Here is a 25287-nt window from a genome sequence, read left to right as displayed (position 1 = left end):
CCCCTTCCCCCTGTAGCAGGTACATCAACCTTGGCAGCTGCAGCTCGTTAGTGATCTTTCCTTCTGCAGTTATCTTGAAACCGATTTGAGCTGTGTTGCAACTGATAACTGGCTGTTACACCTTCCATTCTCTGTTGCTGGCTTGTTAGGTCGATTAAAGTTCAAACATGGAAGGGCTTTGATTCATTTAGGCCTAGTGCAGGGAGGCTTCATCGACACTTGTGGTCTTCCACCCTCCCGAGTTACCTAGGGTTATGCCTAATGACACCAACATATTCATAAATGATCTGAAGAAAGGGGTAAACAGTGAGATGGCAAAGTTTGTGGATGATACTAAACTACTCAAGATAGTTAAGACCAAAGCAACTGTGAAGAACTTCAAAAAGATCTCACAAAACTAAGTGATTGGGCAACAAAATGGCAAATGAAATTTAATGTGGATAAATGTAAAGTAATGCACATTGGAAAAAATAACCCCAACTATACAGACAGTATGATGGGGGCTAATTTAGCTACAATGAGTCAGGAAAAAGATCTTGGCGTCATCATGGATAGTTCTCTGAAGATGTCCACGCAGTGTGCAGAGGCGGTCAAAAAAGCAAACAGGATGTTAGGAATCATTAAAAAGGGGATAGAGAATAAGACTGAGAATATATTATTGCCCTTATATAAATCGATGGTACGCCCACATCTCGAATACTGTGTACAGATGTGGTCTTCTCACCTCAAAAAAGATATTCTAGCACTAGAAAAGGTTCAGAAAAGGGAAACTAAAATGATTAGGGGTTTGGAACGGGGATTATGAGGAGAGATTACAGGGGCTAGGACTCTTCAGCTTGGAAAAGAGGAGACTAAGGGGGGATATGAGAGAGGTCTATAAAATCATGAGTGGTGTGGAGAAAGTGGATAAGGAAAAGTTATTTACTTATTCCCATAATACAAGAACTAGGGGTCACCAAATGAAATTAATAGGCAGCAGGTTTAAAACAAATAAAAGGAAGTTCTTCTTCAACTTGTGGAACTCCTGACCTGAGGAAGTTGTGAAGGCTAGGACTATAAAAATGTTTAAAAGGGGACTGGATAAATTCATGGTAGCTAAGTCCATAAATGGCTATTAGCCAGGCTGGGTAAGGAATGGTGTCCCTAGCCTCTGGTTTGTCAGAGGGTGGAGATGGATGGCAGGAGAGAGATCACTTGATCATTGCCTGTTAGGTTCACTCCCTCTGGGGCACCTGCCATTGGCCACTGTTGGTAGACAGGATATTGGGCTAGATGGACCTTTGGTCTGACCCGGTACGGCCGTTCTTATGTTCTTAAGAAAACAATTCATCCCCTTACAAATAATAACAAACGTGCTCATAGCACCTCGGGCGGCCCAGGCAGTGTCCGCGCAGCGCTGCAGAGAGCAGTTCCCTTCCCACGGCGATAGGGCCAGTTTCCCAGCGGGGCTACACTGGGGTTGCTCCATTGGCTCAACGGGGCCAGATCTGCAGCTGGTGCAGGGTGGTGTTGCCCCATGGGAGTCATGGAGCTGATGCCAGTTTACACCAGCTGAGGTTCTGACCCGTCCTGGTGGTTTCATCGGTTCAGTAGCTGTGACACGACAGGCAGGTCCCTCCTTCCCCACAGAACTTATCTCATGTCAGGTGTTAACAAATGTTGAGTCTTTAAAATAATTTCCTCACTAGCTCTTTTGGCAGCTGGGAGTTTTACCAGCAACAGCCAGTTCACTCGCTTCTCCCCCACTCCCAACCTGCCTCCCTGCTGCCCCAGCCAAGCCCCAGCCGCCCCCTTCCCACCAGCCAAAGCCTCCGTTCGTCCCCCACGATGCAGCTCGGTGCCCTCAGTTCAAAAAGTGCAGACACCTCGAAAGATGGGAATGGGGGCCGAGGGAAACGAGCTGGAGTTCAGAGAAATAACTCACCAGGGAACCGCTGGGCTAAGACACTTTCATATTTAATGCACTGAAACTTGGAAGCTGTTCTGCAGAATTTCCCGCTGAGCACGAGTGAGTCAGAAACCCCCGAGCCTGGCCGTGGGGCTCAGGTCCGGGCAGGGTCCGACCAGACAGGACTAAAAGCCCCTCAGCTGACTCAGGGTCACGGGGCTCAGCATCCAGGGCTGAAAAACTGCTGTGGAAACGCTCCAGCTGGCGCCCGAGCTCTGGGAATTGAGGAAGGGGAGGGGCCCAGAAGCTGGGCTCCAGCCCGAGCCCGGATGTCTACACGGCCGTGTTTGGCCCGGCAGCCTGAGCGCCGCAGAGCTGAATCAGGTGACCGGGCCAGCCACAGCCGAGCGGCGATGACGGAGCTTTTACCCCTGTGTAGCCGTAGCCAGAGTACCCTGAGTATGGAGCAATGTTACCTGGCCGGCCTCTCCCTTCTCCTTTGACTGTAGCTCATCTCCTGCCGGCCCGTTTCTCTGGTCAGTGCTTTGCAACTTCTCCTGCTTGGGCTGAAGGAAACCTGACCTGGCTTTAACCCAGCTGATCCTCTGGGAAGAGACCGGATCCCGACAGAGTGAGATGGGAGAAGGTCTGTAAGCCCAGGCCCCGTCAGGCCTGGCCCCAAGAGGGGAGGCTCGAGTAGAAGCAGTGAGGTCTGGTGTGACTGATGCGCTGTGTGACCATGACCAAGTTACTGCACCTCCCTGCCTCGGTTTCCCCATCTGTAAGTGGTGTAGTAATACTTACACACCTACCCTGGGTGTGCGCTAAAGCTGACTGGGTTAGTGTATCTGGGCAGGGCTTTCACAGGCAGAGTGTTAGGTAAACGCTAAGGAGAACATAGAACATTAGAGTCTCTGGCCTGGAGGCGAATGGATGGGGGCGCACAGCCCCTGGCAGGGGGGGGAGTGGGTTCCCTGGAAGGTTGTGGTGCCCATGGAGGGGTCCAGGAGCCCTGGCGGATGCAGTGAGCTCAGCAGCTCCGACGTCCTGCCCCCTGCTAGCTAAACGGGGGCAGGAGGAGGCTAAGCTGGGGGAGGGGGTGAGAATCTGAAAGCCAATAGGTCCAGTCCCTGCACTTCCGCAGCCCCTTACAAGGCGACATCTCGCCCACCCTGTGCAAACCTCAGGTCCCCCGGAGCTGAGTGACCCTCCGAGGAGCCGCCTGGCGCAGTCACTGCTGGCTGCACTCAGCACCGGGCTCTGGTTTCCAGCATCACTGGCAGGAGGAAGCGGGTGCAGCTAGGCAGTTCGTGGTCAGGTTTTTCTCTGCCCCTGGTGGGCAGGTTGAGGGGGAGGAGGCCAGGGGGGTTGTTGTTTTTTTTATAAAGAAACAAAAAACTGCTCCTTAATGGGGAGTAGCAGGGAGCTCGGGGACTCCAGCACCACCGAGCTGGGGCTGCTGTGAGCTAAAAACGTCCATCAGCAGAAAAATCCACTCCCCACCGGTGCAGTTACACTGACTTAAGTCTCTGTGTAGACAGTGCTTGGTGGCTGTACCAATTCTTCTGCCCTCTGAGATAAGCCCAGGAAGCAGTGGTATCCCCCAGACGCCACCACTTGGCCTGACAAAATGGGATGTGGTGATTGTCATAGTCCGACGCCCCCTTTTCTCAGGGCTTTAATGGGCAGTAAAACCCATCATGTTTTCTACGTAATGAAATATATCACGATTTCTACATTGGGCATAGGATTTATTGCCCCACTGACGTGCATGGTGTAGGTCTCCTTTCTCAGAGCAATGGGCTCAGGCTTTCTGCAGACTCAGGCAGCATCACTGCACCAGTTACACTCAGGACACAGGGGTTTGTGTGTGTGTGAGGAGGAGGGTAAATGATATGTGGTGAGGAGAAGGACCTGTCCTGGTCCGATCATAAACTTGGGGTGGATCAGTCTCTAAAGAAAACAACTCCTGGGATGTCAACACTGATTCTGTAGCACCAAGCTCTAGAGTTTTAAAAAAATGGAAAAAAGAAGGCAAGTGTCCTTGAGGGTAAATGCATGAAACGTACATTCAGTGAAACTGAACGGCAACAAATTGACTGATGACACAAGGCATACTTGGACGGTGGAACTCCCTGCCACAAGACAAGCTCGCGCCCAACCGCTCCAGAAGATTAAAAAGAAGGCTCAGACACTTGCAATGGAGAATGAGTCCAGCCACAAATTAGAATAGTGAGGATTAAGAAACAAACCCTCAGGATCTGGTGAGGCTCTAACCTTCCTGCTTCAGAGTGAAAACCAACTGTCAGCTACCACAGGTCAGAAGGGAACGTTCCCTGCGGGGAGATTATCCAACATCTCCTACTGCCTAATTCTTACACCTTCCTCTGAAGCAGTGGACGGTGGCTGCTGTCAGAGAGAGGAGACCGGATGCTACGCAGATGATATTCCCAGTTCTGATCCAGTCAGAAAAGTCCTCAGTGCAGCCCTTTCTGCCTACTGCATCCAGCACATTAATTCCTTAGTATTATTAACTGTTTGTATTACAGGAGCACCTATGGGCCCCAACGGGGATCAGGGCCCCATTGTGCCGGGCGCTGCACAGACACACAGCGAGAGACAGGCCCTGCCCCAGCTGAGATCAGGGCCCCATTGTGCCAGGCGCTGCACAGACATACAGTGAGAGAACTGTCCCTTTCCCAGCCGAGATCAGGGCCTCATTGTACCAGGAACTGCACAGACCCACAACGATAGACAGTACCTGCCCCAGCTGAGATCAGGGCCCCATGGTGAATATGGGGTGCAGAGTGTCTCTTTGGGGCACAGTGTCACGCTAGGGTCTCCCATCCCCCCAGCCATAGGTTCTGTGTGACCTCTCATCTCTCCCCTTCCCTGCTGTGGCAGGGGATCTGTGTATCCCACATTCCCTCCCACCCCATACCATTGTCTCTCATATTTACTCTGGAGGGAATTCTGCACCACTGCGCAATTCAGAATTTTGCAGAATTACTGTTCTGCACAGAATTTCATTGTTCTCCGCAGAATTGGTGCTGCAGAGCTGCTGGCCGCCACTGGGGTCCCTGGACCCGGCAGAGCCCAGCTCCCCAGCTCCCAAGCAGAGGACACTGCAGGGACGAGGGGGAGTGGAGGGGGAGCTGGAGGCTTCCTGGCAGCTGTGGTTCCTGGCACGCCCTGAAAGAAGGAGCGGCGTGTCCCGCAGTGCGTGGAACACCTGGCCTGGCGGGGATGGAGCCCTGTGCGGTGTCAGCCCTGCACAGCCCAGCACTGAAATCACCACAGGAAACTCTGTCCAAGCCTGGTCTGACCAGCATCAGGCTGTGTCTGCCCCTGGATCCCTGGGCCCTGCATCCCTCCAGCACCCCCCAAACACCCCTTCCAAGTACACAAACCCGCCCTCCCCCATCCCTCAACTGTACCCCCGCAACTACCCCCCTCCCAGCAGTGTCATCTATTTGGGAACCTCTATATGGCAACCCTACAGGGTCAAGGCAAAAAAAGGAGAGTCGACTAATAGACCAGAGGGGCAGCGTTTTCCCCCCAGATGTGTCCAGCTGGCACGTGTGACGCACCCAGACTGAGGTGCCCACCAAAAGCCTAACAGAGAAACAGGCACTGGGTTGTCGCAGGGGTTTCCTGAACTCTCTACTCTGGGGGAATCTTTTTTGTTGTCTGGATTGTTACAGACAGACTTGCTGACTGGTGCGTTTGTAATGAATTATCAAAGTTATTTAAATGGGCAGGTTATACTGTGTTACGCTGAGAGAGAAAATATGCAGAATTGTAAAATATTGTGCGCAGAATGTTTATTTTTTTGGCACAGGATTCCCCTAGGAGTACCCATGCCAGGGGCTCGGTGTGCCTTCCCAGAGTCCCCCATTCCCCGCTCAGTATGGCGTCTGTATGCCCCCTCTGCCATCCACGCCAGGGGCTCTGTGTGCCCACCCCGTTTACCCTCTTCCCCCCACCATTCCTATTTTATTCCTTTCTTGCTGGGATGTAAGACCCGTCATTAGAGTGTCAGCACGTTCCCTCCCCCTGGGGCGATGGGCAGGGCGGAGCTGGGGTGCGGTTACGCTGGAAGATGCCAGTGGCTCCATCAGCCGGTTCATTGGCCTCTGGGTAACTGCAGAGTTTGTTAAGCTGCCACATCAATTCATTGCTGGCACCAGCCCTTGCATCTGACCCTGCCCTGCGTCAGTTCAGCCCCACACCCATTTCCATCCCCACCTGAGGCACGGAGCTGCTCCCTGCCCCACCCGTACCCCCAAACCCCTGTGGAGCGGGGAAGGCAGTGCAAGGCAGGGAGGGATGGGTCTAAAAAAATCACATTCTCCAGTCGTCAAGGCTAAAATCTCGAGTCACCTCCCTGTTAAATTAGCAACACAGCGGGGAACCAGGGCCCTCCTTTGTTCTGTGGTTACATGAGGACTTTCCTATTGAAAACGTTTACATTACAGACCTGACGCTGCTTCCTCGAGCTGATGCGCCTTGGATTTCAGAACGGCAGGGGGAAGGTTAGACCCGTACTTGCAATGCAGGGAAGGAATCAGTCTGTCTAGTAGAAGATCCTCCAGACCTGACGGTGCCACAGAACTTTTCCGTTTGTGAGGAATAACATAAAGGGCCAGATTCTGATCTCAGTAACCTGAGTGTGAATCTGGAGTGACCCCACTGACATCAATGGAGCCAGAGTCAATTCTGATCTCAGTGACCCTGTTGCCATCAATGGAGTCAGGGCTGGATTCTGGTCTCAGTGATCCTGGTGTGAATCGGGAGCGATCCCGCTGCACCAGTGGAGTTGTTCTGTACTTGCCCTGGTGTGACAGTGCACAGATTGGATAACAGCTGGCCTCTGCTAACAGCTGGACCCAACATCTGTCTGTGATGCTCAGACTTATTTTGTTCTTGCAGGCAGGACATCATCTCGTGGCAGCTCCCCATGGCTCTTTCCACTTGCTTTGGACGAGATGAGGCCATCTGGCTGGTCCCCTCCCAGAGCCAGGGATAGAACCCAGGAGTCCTGGCTCCCAGCCCCTCTCACCCTCCCAGATAACAGGGAGGGCTGCCCCTTGAAGGCCTGCCCACCTGCCCGCCCTGTTCACATGTATTTTATCATCCTTTCTAACAACTCAAGCTAGTAAACACACCAAAATGTGGCCTACTGAAAACTGCTACGTAATTAAAACAAAGTCATGGCCATTAAGTAAAAGCATAAAAATGATGCACCAGAGGCCCAGTTTAATAACCTACTCCTACCAGAGACCACTACAGCTTTAAGAAAAGCGGCTCTGAAAAAATGAAGCAACTGCCAAAACACGAGCATGCTCTGGGCTTTTGCAGTTCACAAAACTATCCCTCTTGCAGGCGTATTATCTGCGCACACGCTCAGCTTTAAGATGCTAAACAGAGCTACAAGTCCACTAGAAATAGTCAAAGTGGCAAAGAGTCTTGTGGCACCTTATAGACTAACAGACGTATTGGAGCATGAGCTTTCATGGGTGAATACCCACTTCATCGGATGCAAGTAGTGGAAATTTCCAGGGGCAGGTATATATATGCAAGCAAGAAGCAAGCTAGAGATAAGGAGGTTAGTTCAATCAGGGAGGATGAGGCCCTCTTCTAGCAGCTGAGGTGTGAACACCAAGGGAGGAGAAACTGCTTTTGTAGTTGGCAAGCCATTCACAGTCTTTGTTTAATCCTGAGCTGATGGTGCCAAATTTGCAGATGAACTGAAGCTCAGCAGTTTCTCTTTGAAGTCTGGTCCTGAAGTGTTTTTGCTGCAGGATGGCCACCTTTAAATCTGCTATTGTGTGTCCAGGGAGGCTGAAGTGTTCTCCTACAGGTTTTTGTATATTGCCATTCCTAATATCTGATTTGTGTCCATTTATCCTTTTCCTTAGAGACTGTCCGGTTTGGCCGATGTACATAGCAGAGGGGCATTGCTGGCATATGATGGCATATATTACATTGGTGGACGTGCAGGTGAATGAACCGGTGATGTTGTGGCTGATCTGGTTAGGTCCTGTGATGGTGTTGCTGGTGTAGATATGTGGGCAGAGTTGGCATCGAGGTTTGTTGCAAGGGTTGGTTCCTGAGCTAGAGTTACTATGGTGCGGTGTGCAGTTGCTGGTGAGAATATGCTTAAGGTTGGCAGGTTGTCTATGGGCGAGGACTGGCCTGCCACCCAAGGCCTGTGAAAGTGAGGGATCATTGTCCAGGATGGGTTGTAGATCCCTGATGATGCGTTGGAGGGGTTTGAGCGGGGGACTGTATGTGATGGCCAGTGGGGTTCTGTTGGTTTCTTTCTTGAGCTTCTCTTGCAGTAGGAGGCTTCTGGGTACACGTCTGGCTCTGCTGATCTGTTTCCTTATTTCCTCGTGTGGGTATCATAGTTTTGAGAATGCTTGGTGAAGATCTTGTAGGTGTTGGTCTCTGTCTGAGGAGTTGGAGCAGATGCGGTTGTACCTCAGTGCTTGGCTGTAGACAATGGATCATGTGGTGTGCCCGGGATGGAAGCTGGAGGCATGAAGGTAGGCATAGCGGTTGGTGGGTTTTCGGTATAGGGTGGTGTTAACGTGATCATCACTTATTTGCACCGTGGTGTCTAGGAAGTGGACCTCCCGTGTAGATTGGTCCAGGCTGAGGCTGATGGTGGGGTGGAAGTTGTTGAAATCGTGGTGGAATTCTTCCAGGGTTTCCTTCCCATGGGTCCAGATGTTGAAGATGTCATCGATGTAGCGTAGGTAGAGAAGGGGCGTGAGTGGACGAGAGCTGAGGAAGCGTTGTTCCAGGTCAGCCATAAAAATATTGGTATATTGTGGGGCCATGCCGGTGCCCATAGCGGTGCCACTGATCTGGAGGTTTATACTGTCACCAAATTTGAAATAATTGTGTGTGAGGATAAAGTCAGAGCTCAGCAACCAGACGCGCTGTGGCATCATAAGGGATCCAGACTAACACGGCTACCCCTCTGATACTGGAAATAGTCACACACTCCTCACAAATATCATGAATATTGTCTGATACTGGAAAGGAGAGTAAAAGGCATTCGCTCAGGCTTACACAATTTCTCTGGGTTGTCAGCTCTTACTCTGATGAATACTGCACACGGAGATCAGTAAAAAATAAGGAATCAAGCGGCACAGACAGGAAACCAACCCACAAACAAACACGTGACAACACTGAAAATACGAAGGGAAGTAAAACATCAAGTGGTTGGTGATGGGTATTTTAAATGATGGTCTGGGACCCAGGCTGTGCAATGCAACAGAGCCCTAGAGACCGACCAACTGACCCAAAAACTCAGAGTAGAAGCCCTGGAGCACATTGACACTGGGCTTTGGAGTTTGCAGACAGATCCCTGCTTCAAAGAGCTTGCAGATAAGGTCTTCCTGCTCCCAAACACCTGAGCACCACACCTAGTGCTTGGTACCTAGGAGTCAATGGGAGCCCTCGGAAGAGCTGGAACTACACCAGATCGCAAAGACGTGGCCGTAATGGTTTCCAATACCTCTCCCCAAACAAATTCTAAAACTTCGTGGCCATCACCTGTCTGGAACCCAACTCTAATTGAAAGGCCGAACAAATAAACAGCACCCGCGGTAAAGTTTCTCCAGTTGTAACAATTTCCCATGTATTCATTAGTAACATGGGAATTTTTTTTTTTAAATCACGAGGGTCACAGTTTTCAGCTGTCTACAAACCTCCACAAGATTTCTGTTGTTCAAAGAATCCTTTTCTCTCTTACTTAAGCCTGGAACACGTCCTGTGGAAACCGGGTTTGAGATGTAACCGTGCCAATGTCAGGAGCGAGGCCTCGCCACGTGCTTCCGCTCCAGGATTCATTCACCAAAGCCCTGATCCCGCAAAGGCCAATGCACGGGAGCCCTCCACAGGCAGAGCTGTTGGCGGGATCAGGATCTAGGACAGAGTCAATAGCGTGAAAGCAGCTTCTTAAAGTCACACCAAGCAAAATACGATCACAGATTTCTGTTAACCGTGGCTTGCTGAGCTTTATCCATCAGATCACTCCCACGTAGCTACATCCCCCCCATGCCCCAAAACGCCAGCAACTCGCCAGAAGTCTTGGCATCCCCTGCAAAGCCTGCTCCCCACCACTCCCAACAGCCTGCTCTCGTCCGGCCTAGCCTGGGGCTGGGACACCCCGAACTGGGACACAGCCTGCAGGGCTCCACTAATTAGGTGTGAGGCCCTGCATTCCCTATTTGTCCCCCCACCCCCATCTCCCCACAGTATCATGTTCTACTGCAGGGGTCTCGAGTTCCCAGCCTGCAAGCCTCCCCAATGTGGTCCGTGGGGCTCCAGCAGTTTTGGGGCCGGGTCTCTCGCTTGGCCCCACCTGCTGCCCCCGGGCGCTGCCCCGCACACGGTCTGCCGGCTCCGGGGCGGGGCTGGGCCTCTGTGTGCTGCCCCCACCCCGAGCGACCCTGTGGCCAATGGGAAGCTGCAGGGCTGTGCCTGGGGGCAGCAGCGCGCGGAAGCCCCCAGACCCGCTCCGCCTTGGAGCCCCAGGTAAGCGCCACACCCCCCGGCCCCCTCCCAGAGCCTGCACCCCCACCCCTCCCAACCCCCCTCCGGCCCCCTCCCAGAGCCTGCACCCCCACCCCCTCCTGCCCTCACTCTCCCTCCGAGAGCCTGCACCCCCACCCCCTCCCGTCCCCAACCCCACTCCGACTCCCTCCCAGAGCCTGCACTCCCACCCCCTCCTGCCCCCAAATTCCCTCCCAGAGCCTGCACCCCACATACCCCCTCCCAGAGCCTGCACCCCCACCCCGTGTCTGATCCTCCCTTGGGCCTCTGTCAGGAACCACAGCTCTCAGAGGGGTTCAGAGCGGTCGCCGTGTTAGTGTGTCCCAGCAAAAACAGCGCGGAGTCCTTGTGGCACCTTAGAGACCAACACGTTTATTGGGCAGAAGCTTTCGTGGGCTAGAGTGGAACATACAGGGGGGAGGTACAAACACACGGCACGTGAACAGAGGGGAGCTGCCGGACCGAGTGGGGGCTCAGTGCTAACGAGCCAATTCAATTAAGGTGGAAGTGGCCTGTTCTCAACAGTTGGCGAGACTCAAACGCTGCCCCCCGGGCGCTTAGGAGCTCGTCAGCCGAACCCGCCACCCAGTGTCCTGCTAACGCAGCTGGAAGAGCCGCTGGAGGGGAGCAGAGGACTCCAGTCCTGGGCTCTGATTGGGGGAACCCTGGGGGGCCCGACGGGTCCCCAGCCTCTGTGCGCCCCAAGCCAAGGGGCAGGACGTTGTCTGTGCAGCTGGGTCCTCCCTGCCCAGCTCTGCTTCCCCTGCGACACCTGCCCCTGGTCTCCTGGGAACCTCTCCCGCCTGGCGCCTGGTTTGCCCTCTGGGCTGTTCCCCCCACTGCTCCCCAGCCTCTTCAGCCAGGCTCCCCTCCCCCCCCCCCGGCTCTCCCCTCCCCCACCCTCTTCAGCCCAGGCCCCCCACTGCTCTCCCCTCCCCCAGCCCCACAGCTTCTTCAGCCAGGATCCCCCCCGCTCTCCCCTTCTCCCCCCAGCACCTTCAGCCAGGCCCCTACCCCGGCATTGCTAGGGGTAGAAGTCATCATAACTGTTCATCATAAATGTTAATATTCCTTTTTTGATCTTTGAATTTAAACTATAGCAATAGACAAGACTTGTTTGCTGACATCACAAGACCTGAGCAAACATCTCCCCTTCTACCCCTAGCAATGCCGGCTGCATTTCAAAGCTCTAGTCATTGACAGATCTTCCTAACCAGTCCTCAAGGTTCACCCCTGGGTCAGGTCAGTCTGGGAGGTAATTAACTCTTTCTGGCCCTGTCACCTTTCAATGAGATCTTATATCACATTCATAATGTCACAGCCCCCACCTCCCCTGCATCTGTACCACCCTGATGAGCCCCCCAGACACCCCCCCCACTGAGCCCCAACCACCTGCATCTGGACCCCACCCAAATGAACCCCACTTCCCCTGCACCCAGACACCCCCCCCAGCTCCAACCACTTTCACTTGGTCCCCCCTGCAGACTCCCATTGCCCCTGCACCTGCAACCTCCCTGTGCATCCAGATCCCCCACTGAGCTGCCTGCCCCCAGACTGCCCCCCACAGAACCCTCTTACCCCCACCTGGAGCCCCCCACACTAAGTCCCTCTGCACTCGGATCCTGCTGCCAGGCTGAGCCCCTGCCCACGCCTGGGGTGCCTGGCGCAAGAGGGGCAGGGTCCCAGGGTGTGTGTGGGGCAGGCCTGGCCCTTGTGCTGGGTCAGGGTCAGGTTCAGCCTCACTGCCGAGTCCCTGTCCCGGGGGGGGGGGGATATTATATCACAGTCATAACGTCACATGTTTCTAAAAGGACTTTTGGCAACTACAAGCTCATCTCTGCTGTGTCTGAACCTCAAGAATTGAATTCAAGTCTGTCTGTATAGTGATCTTTTAACCAACACTCTCTCTCTTCCTGTTAATAAATTTTAGTTTCGTTAGTAAGAATTGGCTGTGGCGTGTATTTTGGGTAAGATCTAAGTTATTGGACCTGGGTGTGTGGCTGATTCTTTGGGGTTGGAAGAACCTTTTCTTTTATATGATGAGATCAGATTTTCAGGAATCAGCATTGGATCTGACGTGGTGTCTGGACGGAGGCCTGAGGCTGGGCACTTCAAGGGAACTGCGGGGTTTGGACTCTGAGTAACCAGTGAGGTGATACAGACGCTGTTTTGTGCTGGTTGGTAAATCTAAGAATTGGAATAACCACCAGCGTTTGGGGTTTGTCTGCCCTGTTCTGTTTGCAGTTCACCCTGATTGAGTGACCTCAGTGGGCTCCCACGGGCAGCACTGTCACAGGGGCTTGTCAGGGGGAGGGTTTGATGGGCCTGCTTAACCGGGGAGCCCCAGCTGCTGCCAAGATCCGCATGCTGGGCCCCCCCATCCTCTCTGCCCCCAGTTCCCCCCTTCCCCTTCTATTGCCCCGCTCCCACTGCTCCATCTCCTCCCCATCCCACCCCCTTCCTTTCCCACTGCCTCTGCCCTGCCTGCCCCACCGCGGGCACTCACTGTTGCACAAGATGAAGGATGGCCCCCAGCGCACAGAAGGGAGCTCGACCAGCACTAGCACCCAGATTGGGTGTCCAGCTGCAGAGTTCAGGGCACTGAGCAGCAGCTTCTCTTTTCAGCCGGGCTGCACAGCTCCTGGGGGGGGGGGGGGCGGCGGGCTCAGTGTCATGTGACCTTGCGCCCCCACGTGGCCCCAGGGAGCAGAAAAGCTGGTTCCTGCCTGGGAGGAACACCCTGCTTTGGGGGTGGCAGCGCCAGCCGCAGGGAATGGGGCAGATGGGGGGGCTCCATCTCTGCTCCCAGAAATAAATCCATGTGTTCACCACACTCCGGCCTGTCTGGAGCAGGGGTCTCAAACTGGGGGTCGGGACCCCTCGGGGGGTCGTGAGGTTATTACGTGGGGGGTCGTGAGCTGTCAGCCTCCACCCCAAACCCCGCTTTGCCTCCAGCATTTACAATGGTGTTAAATAGATAAACAAGTGTTTTAAATTCATTGGGGGGGGCACACTCAGGGGCTTGTTGTGTGAAAGGGGCCACCAGGACAAACGTTTGAGAACCCCCCGGTCTAAAGTGCGGGCTGCATGCCGGGATCCCGGGGGAGAGTTTCCTGCCCTGTGCTGCGCAGGCGAGATCATCGGACGGGCCCTTCGTGGGTTTCACCCCCGCGCCAGCCCTGGGGCCTTGCAGGGAACCGGAGCAAGAGCCAGGAGAGAGGAAAACGTGAGAAACATCAGAGCTACTTACTGGGGGCAGCCGGCAGCGAATCTCCCCCCGTTCTTCCGGCTCCTCCAGCGCGCCGTGGGCTGAAGGCTTCAGACCCGCCCCAGCTGGGACTATTTCCCCTTTCACTTTCCGGGGGGTTCACTGCAGATGCGCCGAGATGCTAGAGAAAAGCAGAAACTCTCTGGCTGGAATCCTGCGACGACCCACGACGTTATCACCGAGAATTCAGACACCGGCTGGTCCCGAACGCGGGGCAGCGCCAGGCGTGTTCGCCGAGGCCACGGGGGCGGGTTTTAACCAGGCCACAACTTCATTAGTTCCCCTCTCGCAGCCTGCCTCTCCCCCGGGCAGCGAGGAGCCGGAGAGCTGGATGCTCCCTAGAAGTGGGGGAACCACCGGCCACGTCCCCTCTGCCCCTTCCCCTGCGCCCGCGCCCCACTTGCTCCTCTCTGTCTCCTCCCCACATCGCTCGCTCTTCAGGCAGGAAAAAAGTCATGGGGTTACGGCCCTCTGGTCCCTCTGTTCAGGCGCCCCTGGCAGTGCCCCGGTAATAGGGAAGGGAGGGGAGGATGAAGCAGGAAATTTCCACAGATGTTGGGTGGGGCTGATGTTTGACAGCTGGGTCAGCTGGGTCGGGGTAAACTGAGGCTGGGCCAATTTACAGTGGGGAGGGGGAGCTGGGCCATCTCACCGGGGGCTGGGCTACCGTCCCCCCATGACCCTGCCATACAGGGTGTAGTACAGGGGAGGGGAAACTTTTGGGCCACATCGAGGTTGCAAAACTGTATGGAGGGCTGGGTAGGGAGGGCTGGGTAGGGAAGGCTGTACCCCCCCCCCAACAGCCTGGCCCCACCTTCTTCCACTTCCCGCCCTGACTGTCCCCCTCAGAATCCCCGACCCATCCAACCCCCCCGTTCCTTGTCACCTGACCACCCCCCTGGACCCCACCCCCATCCAACCCCCCCATCCTGACTGCCCCGACCCCTAGCCACACGCCCAGGAACCCCCCATTCCCCATCCCCTGACTGCCCCCCTCAGAATCCCTGACCCTTCGAACCCCCCCGCTCCTTGTCACCTGAGCACCCCCCTGGACCCCACCCCCATCCAACCCCCCATCCTGACTTCCCCGACCCCTAGCCACACGCCCAGAAACCCCCCATTCCCCATCCCCTGAATCCCTGCCCCCCTCAGAATCCCTGACCCTTCGAACCCCCCCGCTCCTTGTCGCCTGACCGCCCCCTCCTGGGACCCTGCCCCCTATCCACCCCCCCTGTCCTGACTGCCCCCACCCCTATCCACACCCCTGCCCCCCTGACAGACCCCCAGGACCCCACCCTCTATCCAACCCCCCCCATTCCCCATCCCCTGACTGCCCTCCTCAGAATCCCCGACCCATCCAACCCCCCGTCCCCCACTCCTTGTCCCCTGACCACCCCCTCCAGAGACCACCCGCCCCTAAACACCCCCCTGGAACCCACCCTCTATCCACCCCCCCACTCCCTGTCCCGACTGCCCCCCCTCAGAATCCCTGACCCTTCCTGTCCCCGATCACCTCCTCCCGAGACCCCCCCGACCCTAATCACCCCCCCAGGTCCCACCCCCTATCCAACCCCTCTGCTCCCTGTCTCCTGACTGCTCCAACCCCTAGCCACACCCCCGACCCATGACAGGCCACCTGGGACTCCCACACCCTATCCAACCCCCCTACCCCCCGTTCCCTGTCTGCCCCCCCCCAGACCCTCTTCCCCCATATGCAACCCCCTGGCCCCCTTGCGGTGCTGCTCAGAGCTGCCTGTCTGGCTGGAGCGCTGAGGCTCCAGGGGAGAGGGGACAGCAGGGGAGGGGCTGGGGGAAGCCTCCCTGGCCGGGCGCTCAGGGGCCAGCCAGGACAGTCCCGTGGGCTGGATGTGGCCCATGGGCCATAGTTTGCCCACCTCTGGTGTAGTAAGAGGAGGCCCTAAGATAGAATCCTTGGTATCCGAGGCCCGGTAGGAGGCCTGAGGCCTGAGCTAAAGTCATGGTCCAGACTTTGCTAACACAAAGCAAAGCGAAGCCGTGAGCCAGAGGCAGGCCCTGCTCCCAGACGCTGGCAAGGGAAGGGCTGATGCCCCAAAGAGACACATCCCAAAAAGGTCCTGGGCACTAGAGATATAAACGTGTCAGGATGGTACCAGAAAACTCGGCTACTGGCACTTTCTACGCGGATAACACGGACCAGGCTGACCCAGGCTAAAGCCGGGGGCAGGAGAGTGATATGATGGACGGGGCTGTTTTATTTGAACCAACTTGTACAAGGTGAGAGGCGGCACCTTGCTGCGTAGAGGGGCTGCACCTCAGCGTGTCAGGAGGGAGGTGGAACGTGTGTGCACCGGTGGGTAAGAATTCACCCCGGGGCGGTGTCTTTGTCCAGCCTAGGGGGCCGTGGAGAGTCCCGCCACTGACTGAGCCGGTCCATTGCCAGGGTATGTCCGGTAGCGTCTGCGGGGAACCATTCCTGTGCTTCCTTTGACAGTAAACCTGGCCGGGGCCTTCGGACCTTAGCAGAGGCCATTGGGGGTTCTCTTCAGAGCCGGGGCAGCACCCAGAGGGGACACACGCACGCAGCCGACCGTTATCGTCGAACAAGAGCAGAGCACCACACTGGTGACATCGGACAACACCCCGCAGAAGTGGGGCGGGGGCTGTGGGGGGAGGAGTTATGGGGTGCTGGGCCGATTAGGTTGGGTACAGGACATGGGGGGCTGGGTAATCAGATTCAAAGAGCCCAGAGAAACCCCCTCGAGCCTTAGGTTCAAAGTTACAGCAAAACAGGGATAAACCTGCCTCTAGCAAAGGAACATTTGAGAAAACAAGTTGAGAAAACAAAGATCAAGGAACCCGCCTTGCCTGGCTGTTACTTACAAGTTTGAAATATGAGAGACTTGTGCAGAAAGATTCGGAGAGCCTGGATTGATGTCGGGTCCCTCTTAGTCCCAAGAGCGAACACACACACACAGACTCACACACACACACACACGCTCAGGGGCTTCCCCTCACCCAGGGGGTAGATGAGAGATGATCAGACCCCCCCGAGCTCTGGCACCCAACCAGCACCTCTGAGCAGTAGTGTGTTCAGGCAGCCGGGGGGCTCAGCACCCTGGGATGACTGGGGTGACCCCCCACTGTCCTCCCAGAGCCAGGATAGAACCCAGGAGTCCTGCCTCCCAGCCCCCCAAGCTAACCACCAGCCCCCACTTCCCTCCCAGAGCCAGGATAGAACCCAGGAGTCCTGGCTCCCAGCCCCCCCCCAAAGCTAACCACTAGCCCCCACTCCCCTCCCAGAGCCAGGGAGAGAACCCAGGAGTCCTAGGGATGGCGATCAGAGACAGACTCTGATCTCAGGGTCCCCGATGTAAACCCAGAAACCAGCTTACTTCAGTGTAAGTAAAGGAAAAAGCAGCCCCAACGGTTCCTTTTCCACCGGCTCCATTCCTGCAGCGAGGCTGAGTCCTGCACAAACTCATCTCTGCTGTGGCGCAAAGGGGGAGCTGAGAGCTCACGATCGATTTCCCCCAGCACCCTGTACTCAATCCCCCCGAGTTCCCCACCTCCCTCCCAGCACCCTGAACCTGGCCCCCCACACCCAGCCCCCCCAAACCCTCTGGCTCCCTGCAGTACCCTGTTCTCATCCCCCCCAGCAGCCCCTACCCCCCAGAGCCCTGCCCCCTGGGACCCAACTCCCCGCCCAATGTAGGCGGCTTGTAACGGGACAGACAGACACACTCACCTGGGCCCTGCCTCCCCGGGCCTCTGGCCATAACCTGCTGTTTCTGAACCCTCAGGGCATCGCCAGGACGCCCCCCCCAGCCTCTCCCGATGGCCCCTAACTTTCGATTTCCACATCAAGGGTCATCCAGACTCCTCGGGTTTTCTGCCTCCCCCCCGGGCCAGGGAGTTGGTGTTACCAGATTTCTACCGCATTAATAGCCCCAAATCACTGACCAGCTCCAAAAGCAGCCCGACCCGTGGCTCTCCCATCGACACGGAGTGTCTAAGGTCCTTGGGCGCTGCGGTTCTCCCTGGAACGTGCCTCCTTTCACACGTCCTTCGAGAAACCTCTCCAACAATCTGAGCCGAACCCGCCTGCAGCGATGCAACCACTCACCGGCGCGGCGCCTCCTGCTGGTCGTCCAGGAATTAGCTCTTTTGCCAGCACAGAGCCCCCTCTGCAGGCCGGTGTCTCGCCTGCCGCTGGCCTCGTGTCCTTCCCAGAGCCCAGTGCCTGTTTCCCTTGGGGTGCTGCCCCCTGGGTTCTGCCCCCGCAGTAACCCACAGATCTGGGTCTCCTCTCCCAGGGGAACCCACAACCCTCTAAACCCACCTTGACTCAGTGGCTGCGGCCAGCCACCGCCTCGCCCCCTGGGGCCGACGGCAGCCTGCGATGGCCGCTCATCATCGGCAAGGGGGTTGGACCAGCTGCCCCTGCCTAGGCCCTGGCTGCACCTCCACAACCCCAGTCCCTGTTCCGGCCCTCGCCAAGGCCTGCAGCCGGGGGGTGCCCAGGCTGGAGCGACCCAGCTCCCTCCGCCCTGGTACCGGTCCCGGTCCCCTGCTCTCAGGCAGCCGCCCCACTGCACCGCCTTAAAACCAGGATGTTTTCTCCCCGATGGCCCCTCATTAACGTCCTGTGACCCAGCGCTACAAAGAGGCTCTGGAGACCCGAGGGGCCGGTGTGTGCGCAGGCGACTCTGGTCGGTGGAGGCGGCTGCGGCGTTCGGTCCCCGGGCAGCGCCCCTGCTCCCGCCGGGCTGGGGACCGAGGAGCCTGGGACTCCGCAGGAGGCCGGTGAAGGGCTGCAGGAGGCGGGGCAGCGACACGTTGTTGCTTCGCCCAGTCTGGGGCTGCCCGTGCCTCACCCCCAGCGGCCCCGGGCACGCAGCCGGGAGCGGAGGGGCCGCCCCTGCCCGACCCCGCACATGGGCCCGTGAACCCGACCGGGGCTGCACCGAGCCCGCCGGGCGCCCCCGTCTCAGCCGCTCTGACGCGCCCGGGAGACGTCGCGGGAGGAGGCCGCGGGGGCAGCAGGCGGCGCTGGATCGACGGGTGGTAGCCACACAGTGACCTGGCGGGGAAGTCCCCGGGGCCAGACCTGACCCCGCGCTGCGGCTCCTGCCCCCCGGTGCTGGGCTCCTGCAGGACGGCGCTCGCCCACCCTGGGCTGTGCAGATCCGGTGCAGCGGGTCCTGCCCTGCGCCGCCCTGGAGAGGCGCTCGGAGCGCGACCATCACCAGCGTGGGGACATCGGGCCTGGGTTCCCACACGCGACGTGGGCAGCAGCACGTGACACGCGTGGCTCCAGCATCTCTCCCTTCGTCTCCTGGTTTTTTCTACCGACTCAGCACAGGGCCCGGCCGGGCAGTTCTGGTCCCGGCTCCCGGCTGGCTCAGCAGCCCCGGTGCTCAGGCGGCTCCCTGCCCCCTTCGGTGGTTTCCTGAGCAAATGCGGCTGCCTCTGGGGTTAGACCCCCCCGGCCCCGCTGTGCCACGCGTGCCGGGGCCGGGCTCTGCTGCGGGCCGGTGCCGCCCTGGGCTCATGTCCCGCCGGGTCAGCGGCTCCTTTGTGTATCAAACCATCGCCGCGTTTCACCAGCGCTCAGCGCTGCGGGGGGGGCTGGGCTGGCTCCACGCGGGGCTGACCCGCCCCAGCAGCCCCCGGCTGTGACCGTCCCCCCAGCCCGGCCCCTCCGGACACAGATCCCAGGGGAGGGAGCCTGGGCCCGGCCCCCGGGCTGGGACGGGGCAGCCTCAGATCTGTGGCGAGAGCTGGGCCGCTGCCAGGGCCGGGCGCCAGGTCACCGCGCGAGGAGGAAACGGGCTGGATGCAGGGGGCCGGGTTCAGTCCCTGCTCCGGAGGGATCATCTCACAGGGACCCCGATCCCCCCACTCAGACTCCGCTGGACACAGGAGCAGCCGTAAGGCCGGCAGGCTCCGTCCCTCCCCGACCCCCTCCGGCCCCGGGCTCCCCCCAGCCCTGCCGGAGCCCCTCACTCCCGGCCCGCAGCCCCCTGCCAGCCCAGCCCTGCCGGTGCCCCTCACTCCCGACCCGCAGCTCCTGCCAGCCCAGCCCTGCCCCCCAGTGCCCCCCACTCCTGACCCACAGCCCCTGCTAGTCCAGCCCTGCCCCCACCAGCACCCCTCACTTCCGACCCGCAGCCCCTGCTAGCCTAGCCTAGCTCTGCATGGGGCTGCAAGTCGAGAGTGAGGGGCACCGGCAGAGCTGGGGGGGGCAGGCCTGGGCTAGCAGGGGCTGCGGGTCGGGAGTGAGGGGCACTGGCAGAGCTGAGGGGGCAGGGCTGGGCTGGCAGGGGCTGTGGGTCAGGAGTGAGGAGACCCCAACCCTGTGCCCAGCTCCGCCATTGCCCTGAGATGCCACCTTTACCTGCCCTCCCAGTGCCTAATGTACCAGGACAGGCAGAGCCAGAGAAATGGACGAGGGCCCCGCCTCCCTGTGTCTCTGGCCAGGCGGTTGCTGTTTCTAAATCCCTCAGGGTGTAACCAAGCTCCCACCCCCCACCCCTCCCAGGCCGCCCTTAACTTTCCATTTCCCCGTCAAGGGTAACAGACTCCTCCTGGTTTCTGTCGCCCGTCGGGGCCGGGGAGGAGAAAAGGGCTTGTAGAACCGTGGAGCGATTCTGCAGGGACAGCGGCCTAGGTGGAGTCAGGAAGAGCAACTGCGTTTCACATTTGCACCCGGACTTAATTCAAATTGGGCCTCAGGTGTAGACAAACCCTAACAGAACCCAGGAGTCCTGGCTCCCAACTCCCCCATCCTTCCCTGCTCCAACCCACCACACACCCCTGGCCTTCCAGAGACAGGTTAGAACTCAGGCGTCCTAGGGATGGAGATCAGGGCCAGATTCGGATCTCAGTGACTCTGGTGTAAATCCAGAAGCCAGTGGAATTGCTCCAGTGTGACTGAAATCAGACCCAACGTTTCATTTTCCACCGGCTCCATTCCCCCAACGAGGCTGAGTCCTCCACACACTCGTCTCAGCTGTGCCTCAAAGGGAGATCTCAGACCCCATGACCTGTTTTCTCTCCCACTTTCAGAGCTTGTGAGTTTGTTACCAAGCCTCCATCCACTCCCGTTCTCCACCGGCACCTGGGACCGATGATGGATTCCTGTGCCTTGATTTCCACCCGCCCGGGGATGCTGAGCGTGGAGAACATCGCCAAGGTGCGGAATCGGTTGGCGTTCCTGGGTGGCCTTTCTCGCCCCATGGAGGAGTGTCTGGACCACGCGCTGCTGACGTTCAGCTGGGAGGTCGGCTGCCTGCAGGAGAACGCCCGGCTGGTGATCCGCTGCGAGGGGCAGTAGCTGGTGTTTGTCTCAGGCCAGGGCAAGAACAACATCCAGGTCTCCTACGGCCATGGGGTGCCCTGCTATGAAGTGCCGCTCCCCAGCTTTAACAGTCCAGTAGAAAGGTTGCCCAGCGGAGTGTTGGTGCTGAGCCTGCAGAACCTGGACAAAGTGATGGTCAAGATGATCTGCTGGAGGGAGATGACCAAAGGGCTGAAGTCCTGCTTGGAGCGGGCACAGAATGGGTTCTCCAGAGAGCCCCAGTGCATCCAGGGCAACGCCAAGATGGTGGTGAAGAGCGACGGGCGGGTGCTGGGTTCATGTCTGGGGAAGGGGCAAACACCATCCACGTCTTCCAGCTCCAAGACGGAAGCACCCAGTACACCATCGATGTGTAGAGTAGAAGCCCTGGAGCACGTTGACACTGGGCTTCGGAGTTTGCAGACAGATCCCTGCTTCACAGAGCTTGCAGATAAGGTCTCCCTCCTCCCAGTATCACCGGGTAGCCGCAGGGCCGGCTCTAGGTTTTTTGCCACCTCAGGCAAAAAAATTTTTGGCTGCCCCCCGTCCCAGCCCTGGGCTCCTCGCCACAACCCCCTGCTGCCCCAGCCCTGGGCTCTCCCCTTCCCCCCCACCACCCCAGCCCTGGGCTGTCCCACACATACACCCTGTGCTGCCCCAGCTCTGAGCTTCCCCTTTTCCCCCCACCTGCACCCTCCTTCCGCCGCAGCCCTGGGTCACTGGTAACTCGCTCCCAGGGCGGGTCATTCAGCAGGAATTTTGGATGTGCACAGAACACAGACAGGATTGGTTCCCATATGGTTACAGAGCTGCAGTAAAGGGGAACAATTTTCAGCTTGTGTGATTGGAGGATATCTGGATGCAGATTATAAGACTGTCCTCCATAAATGAGGAAAAGTTGAGGTGCCTTTATTATTCTTTTGTTCCACTCTTTCTTTCTCTGGGGAATTTGCCAATGCAATATCACTGTCTTCCTTTTAAACAAACAAACAAAAGGCACTGGCTGTTGAAAATAGCAATTCCAGTCCTGATAACCCCTGGGAAGCATTTCTTGCTCAATTTTATCTACTTTTTCTACAGCAAGTTACAGTGGATCAGTGTATTTGATTTGGGAGAAATGAAGTAACAGCTGCCCAAACTGAGCTTGAGCATTCCTGAACTTTGAGGTGCTCAAATCTGGAAGGCAGGTGCTGGGTGTATGTGCGGGGCGGGGGAGGGGGGGGCTGTGGTTGCCGCGGGGGAGCACAGCAGCATGTATGCAGCAGCGTGTCTGGAGCTGCACAGAGCCAGACACGCTGGTCTGAGTGGCACGGTAAGGGGGCTCGGGGGTTGGAGAAGGGGTAGGGGGTTCCGGGGAGGGTGGCAGTCAAGGGACAGGGAGTAGGAGGGGTTGGATGGGGCGGAGGTTCGAGGGGCAGTCAGGGTCAGGGAGAAGGGGGGGTTGGATGGGGCGGAGGTTCGGGGGGCAGTCAAGGTCAGGGAGAAGGGGGGGTTGGATGGGGCGGAGGTTTGGGGGGCAGTCAGGGACAGGGAGCAGGGGGGGTTGGATGGGGCGGAGGTTCGGGGGGCAGTCAGGGACAGGGAGCAGGGGGGGTTGGATGGTTCAGGGGGCAGTCAGGGGCAGGGAGCAGGGGGGGTTGAATGGGGCGGAGGTTTGGGGGGCAGTCAGGGGACAGGGAGCAGGGGGGTTGGATGGGGCGGAGGTTCGGGGGCAGTCAGGGGCAGGGAGAAGGGGGGGTTGGATGGTTCAGGGGGGCAGTCAGGGGACAGGCAGCGGTGGGATTGGCATGGGAGTCCCAGGGGTTTATCAGGGGACAGGTAGGGGGTGGGGTCCTGGGGGGAAGTTGGGGGGGTCTCAGGAGGGGGCAGTCAGGGGACAGGGAGCAGTGGTGCTTAGATAGGGGTGGGGTCCTGGGGGGGCAGTTAGGGGCAGGGGTCCCGGGAGGTGGTGATCAGGGGACAGGGGAGTTGGATGGGTTGGGGTTTCTGTGGGGGGCAGTTGGAGGGAGTGGATGGTGGCAGGGTGGGGCTTCCCCCCCTCTGGAGTGTCCTGTTTTTTGAATGTTAAAATATTGTATCCCTCCCCATTCGCAGTGCAACTCTCCATTCACAGCACACGCTGCAGCATAAGGTCCTCCCCTTCCTTTCCAGTGGGTCGTGGCCAAGGGAATGCTGGGAAATGTAGTTCTTTCCCTGCTCCAGGGCTGGCTCTATAGGCAGGGAGCTAACCAGGGAACTACAGCTCCCAGAGCCACTCAGACCAGCCCTCCCCCCACCCCGAGTTGGCCTCCCAGGAGCACAGAGACTGATCCTAGAGCGCCACACACAGACCTCCACAGCCATAGAGCTACGGGGAGAGCGTCACCCCCCTTCACCCCCGGCCATAGAGGGGGGCTAGAGGAGCCGCACACTACAACTAGAACGACCAAGAGCCCAGACACCAGCCCGGAAGAACGGGCGGATTCTCTCCCCGGCGAAAGAGGCCGGCGGGAAAGTGCCGATCGGGTCCCCGGTACCAGCATCGAAAAACGCCACCTGCCCCCGTTCATAGTCCAGATACACCCGGATCCTGCGGGGTCCCCGGCTCGGGGGGAAGGGGATGCTCTGCCCAGGGGATGTGTGAGCCCAGCAGTGATCCTCCCAGCACTGCACAGCCCAGACCCCCCGCTCAGGGTTAGGGCTGATCTCTCCCTTCCTGCTCACAGACGCTCTGGCCACCCCCACATCACAGAATCCCCCCGTCCCCACCTCCACCTCCACCTCCCAGTAGTGTCGGCCCGAGGTGAATCCCTCACAGCCCAGCACACAGGGCTCAGTGACAAATCTCTCAGGGTTGTTGGGCAGGTTCTGCCGTTTGTCTCCGTATCTCACACTTCTCCGATCCGCAGACAGGATGAGTTGGGGATGGGCCGTGTGTGGATCCAGAGTCACGTTCGCTGCAGAGAGAGAATCAGAGCATGAGGGGCAGAGCTCAGCCCTGGGACAGGGTCTGATCGTGTCACTGACAGAACCTGCCCCAGCTGGGGAGTGAACCAGGCAACCTCCCCCCTCCCGGATTTACCCAGCTCTGCACGGGGAGCAGCGCTGAGATCTCAGCCATGGGCCGGGGGGATTCACACCCTGACAGAGCCAGTTCAGGGACAGAGCGAGAGGATCAGCTCGGCTGAGCCAGGCCCCAGACCCCGAGTCTGAGTCTCAGCGATTCCATCCTTGTGCTGGGGGGGAGATGAGGGGGGTCAGAGGGAGCTGGTTTTAAGCCACCTTTGTCCTTCCTTCAGTCTGCCTGGCCCCTCGCTCCAGGGGCCTCAGGGCTGCGAAGCAGAGAGCAGCCAGAGTGTGATGCCTCCTGTCTGTGCCCCCAGCAGAGCCGCCCCTGGGGAGGGTGAATCGGGGCGACCGCGCCGGGCCCTGCGCTTTGGGGGCCCCGCGGGCTGGTGCTATTGGCTGGCGCGGTCGGTCCCAGAAGAGACGAATCCGTCACTTCCGCCCTGGACCCCCCTAGGGCCGGCCCTGGCCCCCAGCCTGGCCCCAGCCACTGCTACAATAACGGCTGGGGGCAGAGTTGCTGTGGAGCCCCTGTGCCAACTTCACATGGACGGAGGGGGGGGGGGGCTCCCTGGCACCGGAGCTATTTTCTGGGGACTGTTTCCAGGCACATCAAGGCCCCTTTGCTCTGACAGAGCAGCACGAACGGGCCTGACAGTCAGGCCCTGGAACCTTTCCCCACCTGCCCCCACCTCTCCCCACAGACGTGATCAGAGACCCTGGCAGCACAGGAGGCTCCCAGCAGATCACAGGGCCCAGCAATCAGGACATTTTAAAGGATTCTGTTGTGGGTTTTAGCTCAGTCTCCTGATGTTTGAACCCCCTGGCCCCTCCCCAGGGCTGCGCATGTGACAGTCAGTGCTGCCCACTCTCCCGCATGTCCTGGAGAAGGGGATTCTGGCTCCTGCTGCAGGAGCTCTCACCCCTCATCTGCCCATCTCCTGCCCAGCAATTAATCCTGTCCCCAGCCCCCATCAGCTCTGTCCCCATCCAACCCCCTCAATTCAGTCCCCCAGCCCCATCATCACCCCCCATCAGTTCAGCACCCCTCCCCCACCGCCCTCAGTTCACCCTCCCAGCACTCACCCTCTCTGCGCAGACCCCACCAGCAATACAGCCCCCCCCCCCCCACCCCATCAGCCCCCCACTCACTTCAGGCCCCCTGCAGCCCCCAGGCCATAATAAAGCCTCCCA

General features: G+C 58.3%; 1 protein-coding gene across 1 annotated transcript in view; it reads right to left on the bottom strand.

Moving 5' to 3' along the window:
• Positions 1-8912: 8912 nt before the first annotated feature.
• The window catches only part of LOC123344848 (tripartite motif-containing protein 15-like), a 29525-nt gene continuing 13150 nt past the window's right edge, over positions 8913-25287 (bottom strand). The window contains exons 7-9 of the mRNA XM_044981342.1: positions 23494-23984; positions 9613-9829; positions 8913-9010 (exon numbers count right to left, since the gene is read on the bottom strand). Coding sequence (XP_044837277.1) covers positions 9755-9829; positions 23494-23984 — 566 coding nt within the window. The 3' untranslated portion in view covers positions 8913-9010; positions 9613-9754. The remainder of the gene's footprint in view (positions 9011-9612; positions 9830-23493; positions 23985-25287) is intronic.

This window comes from Mauremys mutica, chromosome 12 (assembly GCF_020497125.1).
Source record: "Mauremys mutica isolate MM-2020 ecotype Southern chromosome 12, ASM2049712v1, whole genome shotgun sequence".
Taxonomy (NCBI): domain Eukaryota; kingdom Metazoa; phylum Chordata; order Testudines; family Geoemydidae; genus Mauremys; species Mauremys mutica.
Note: the sequence above shows the minus strand (reverse complement) of the source record. Positions and strands in the feature narration are given on the sequence as shown.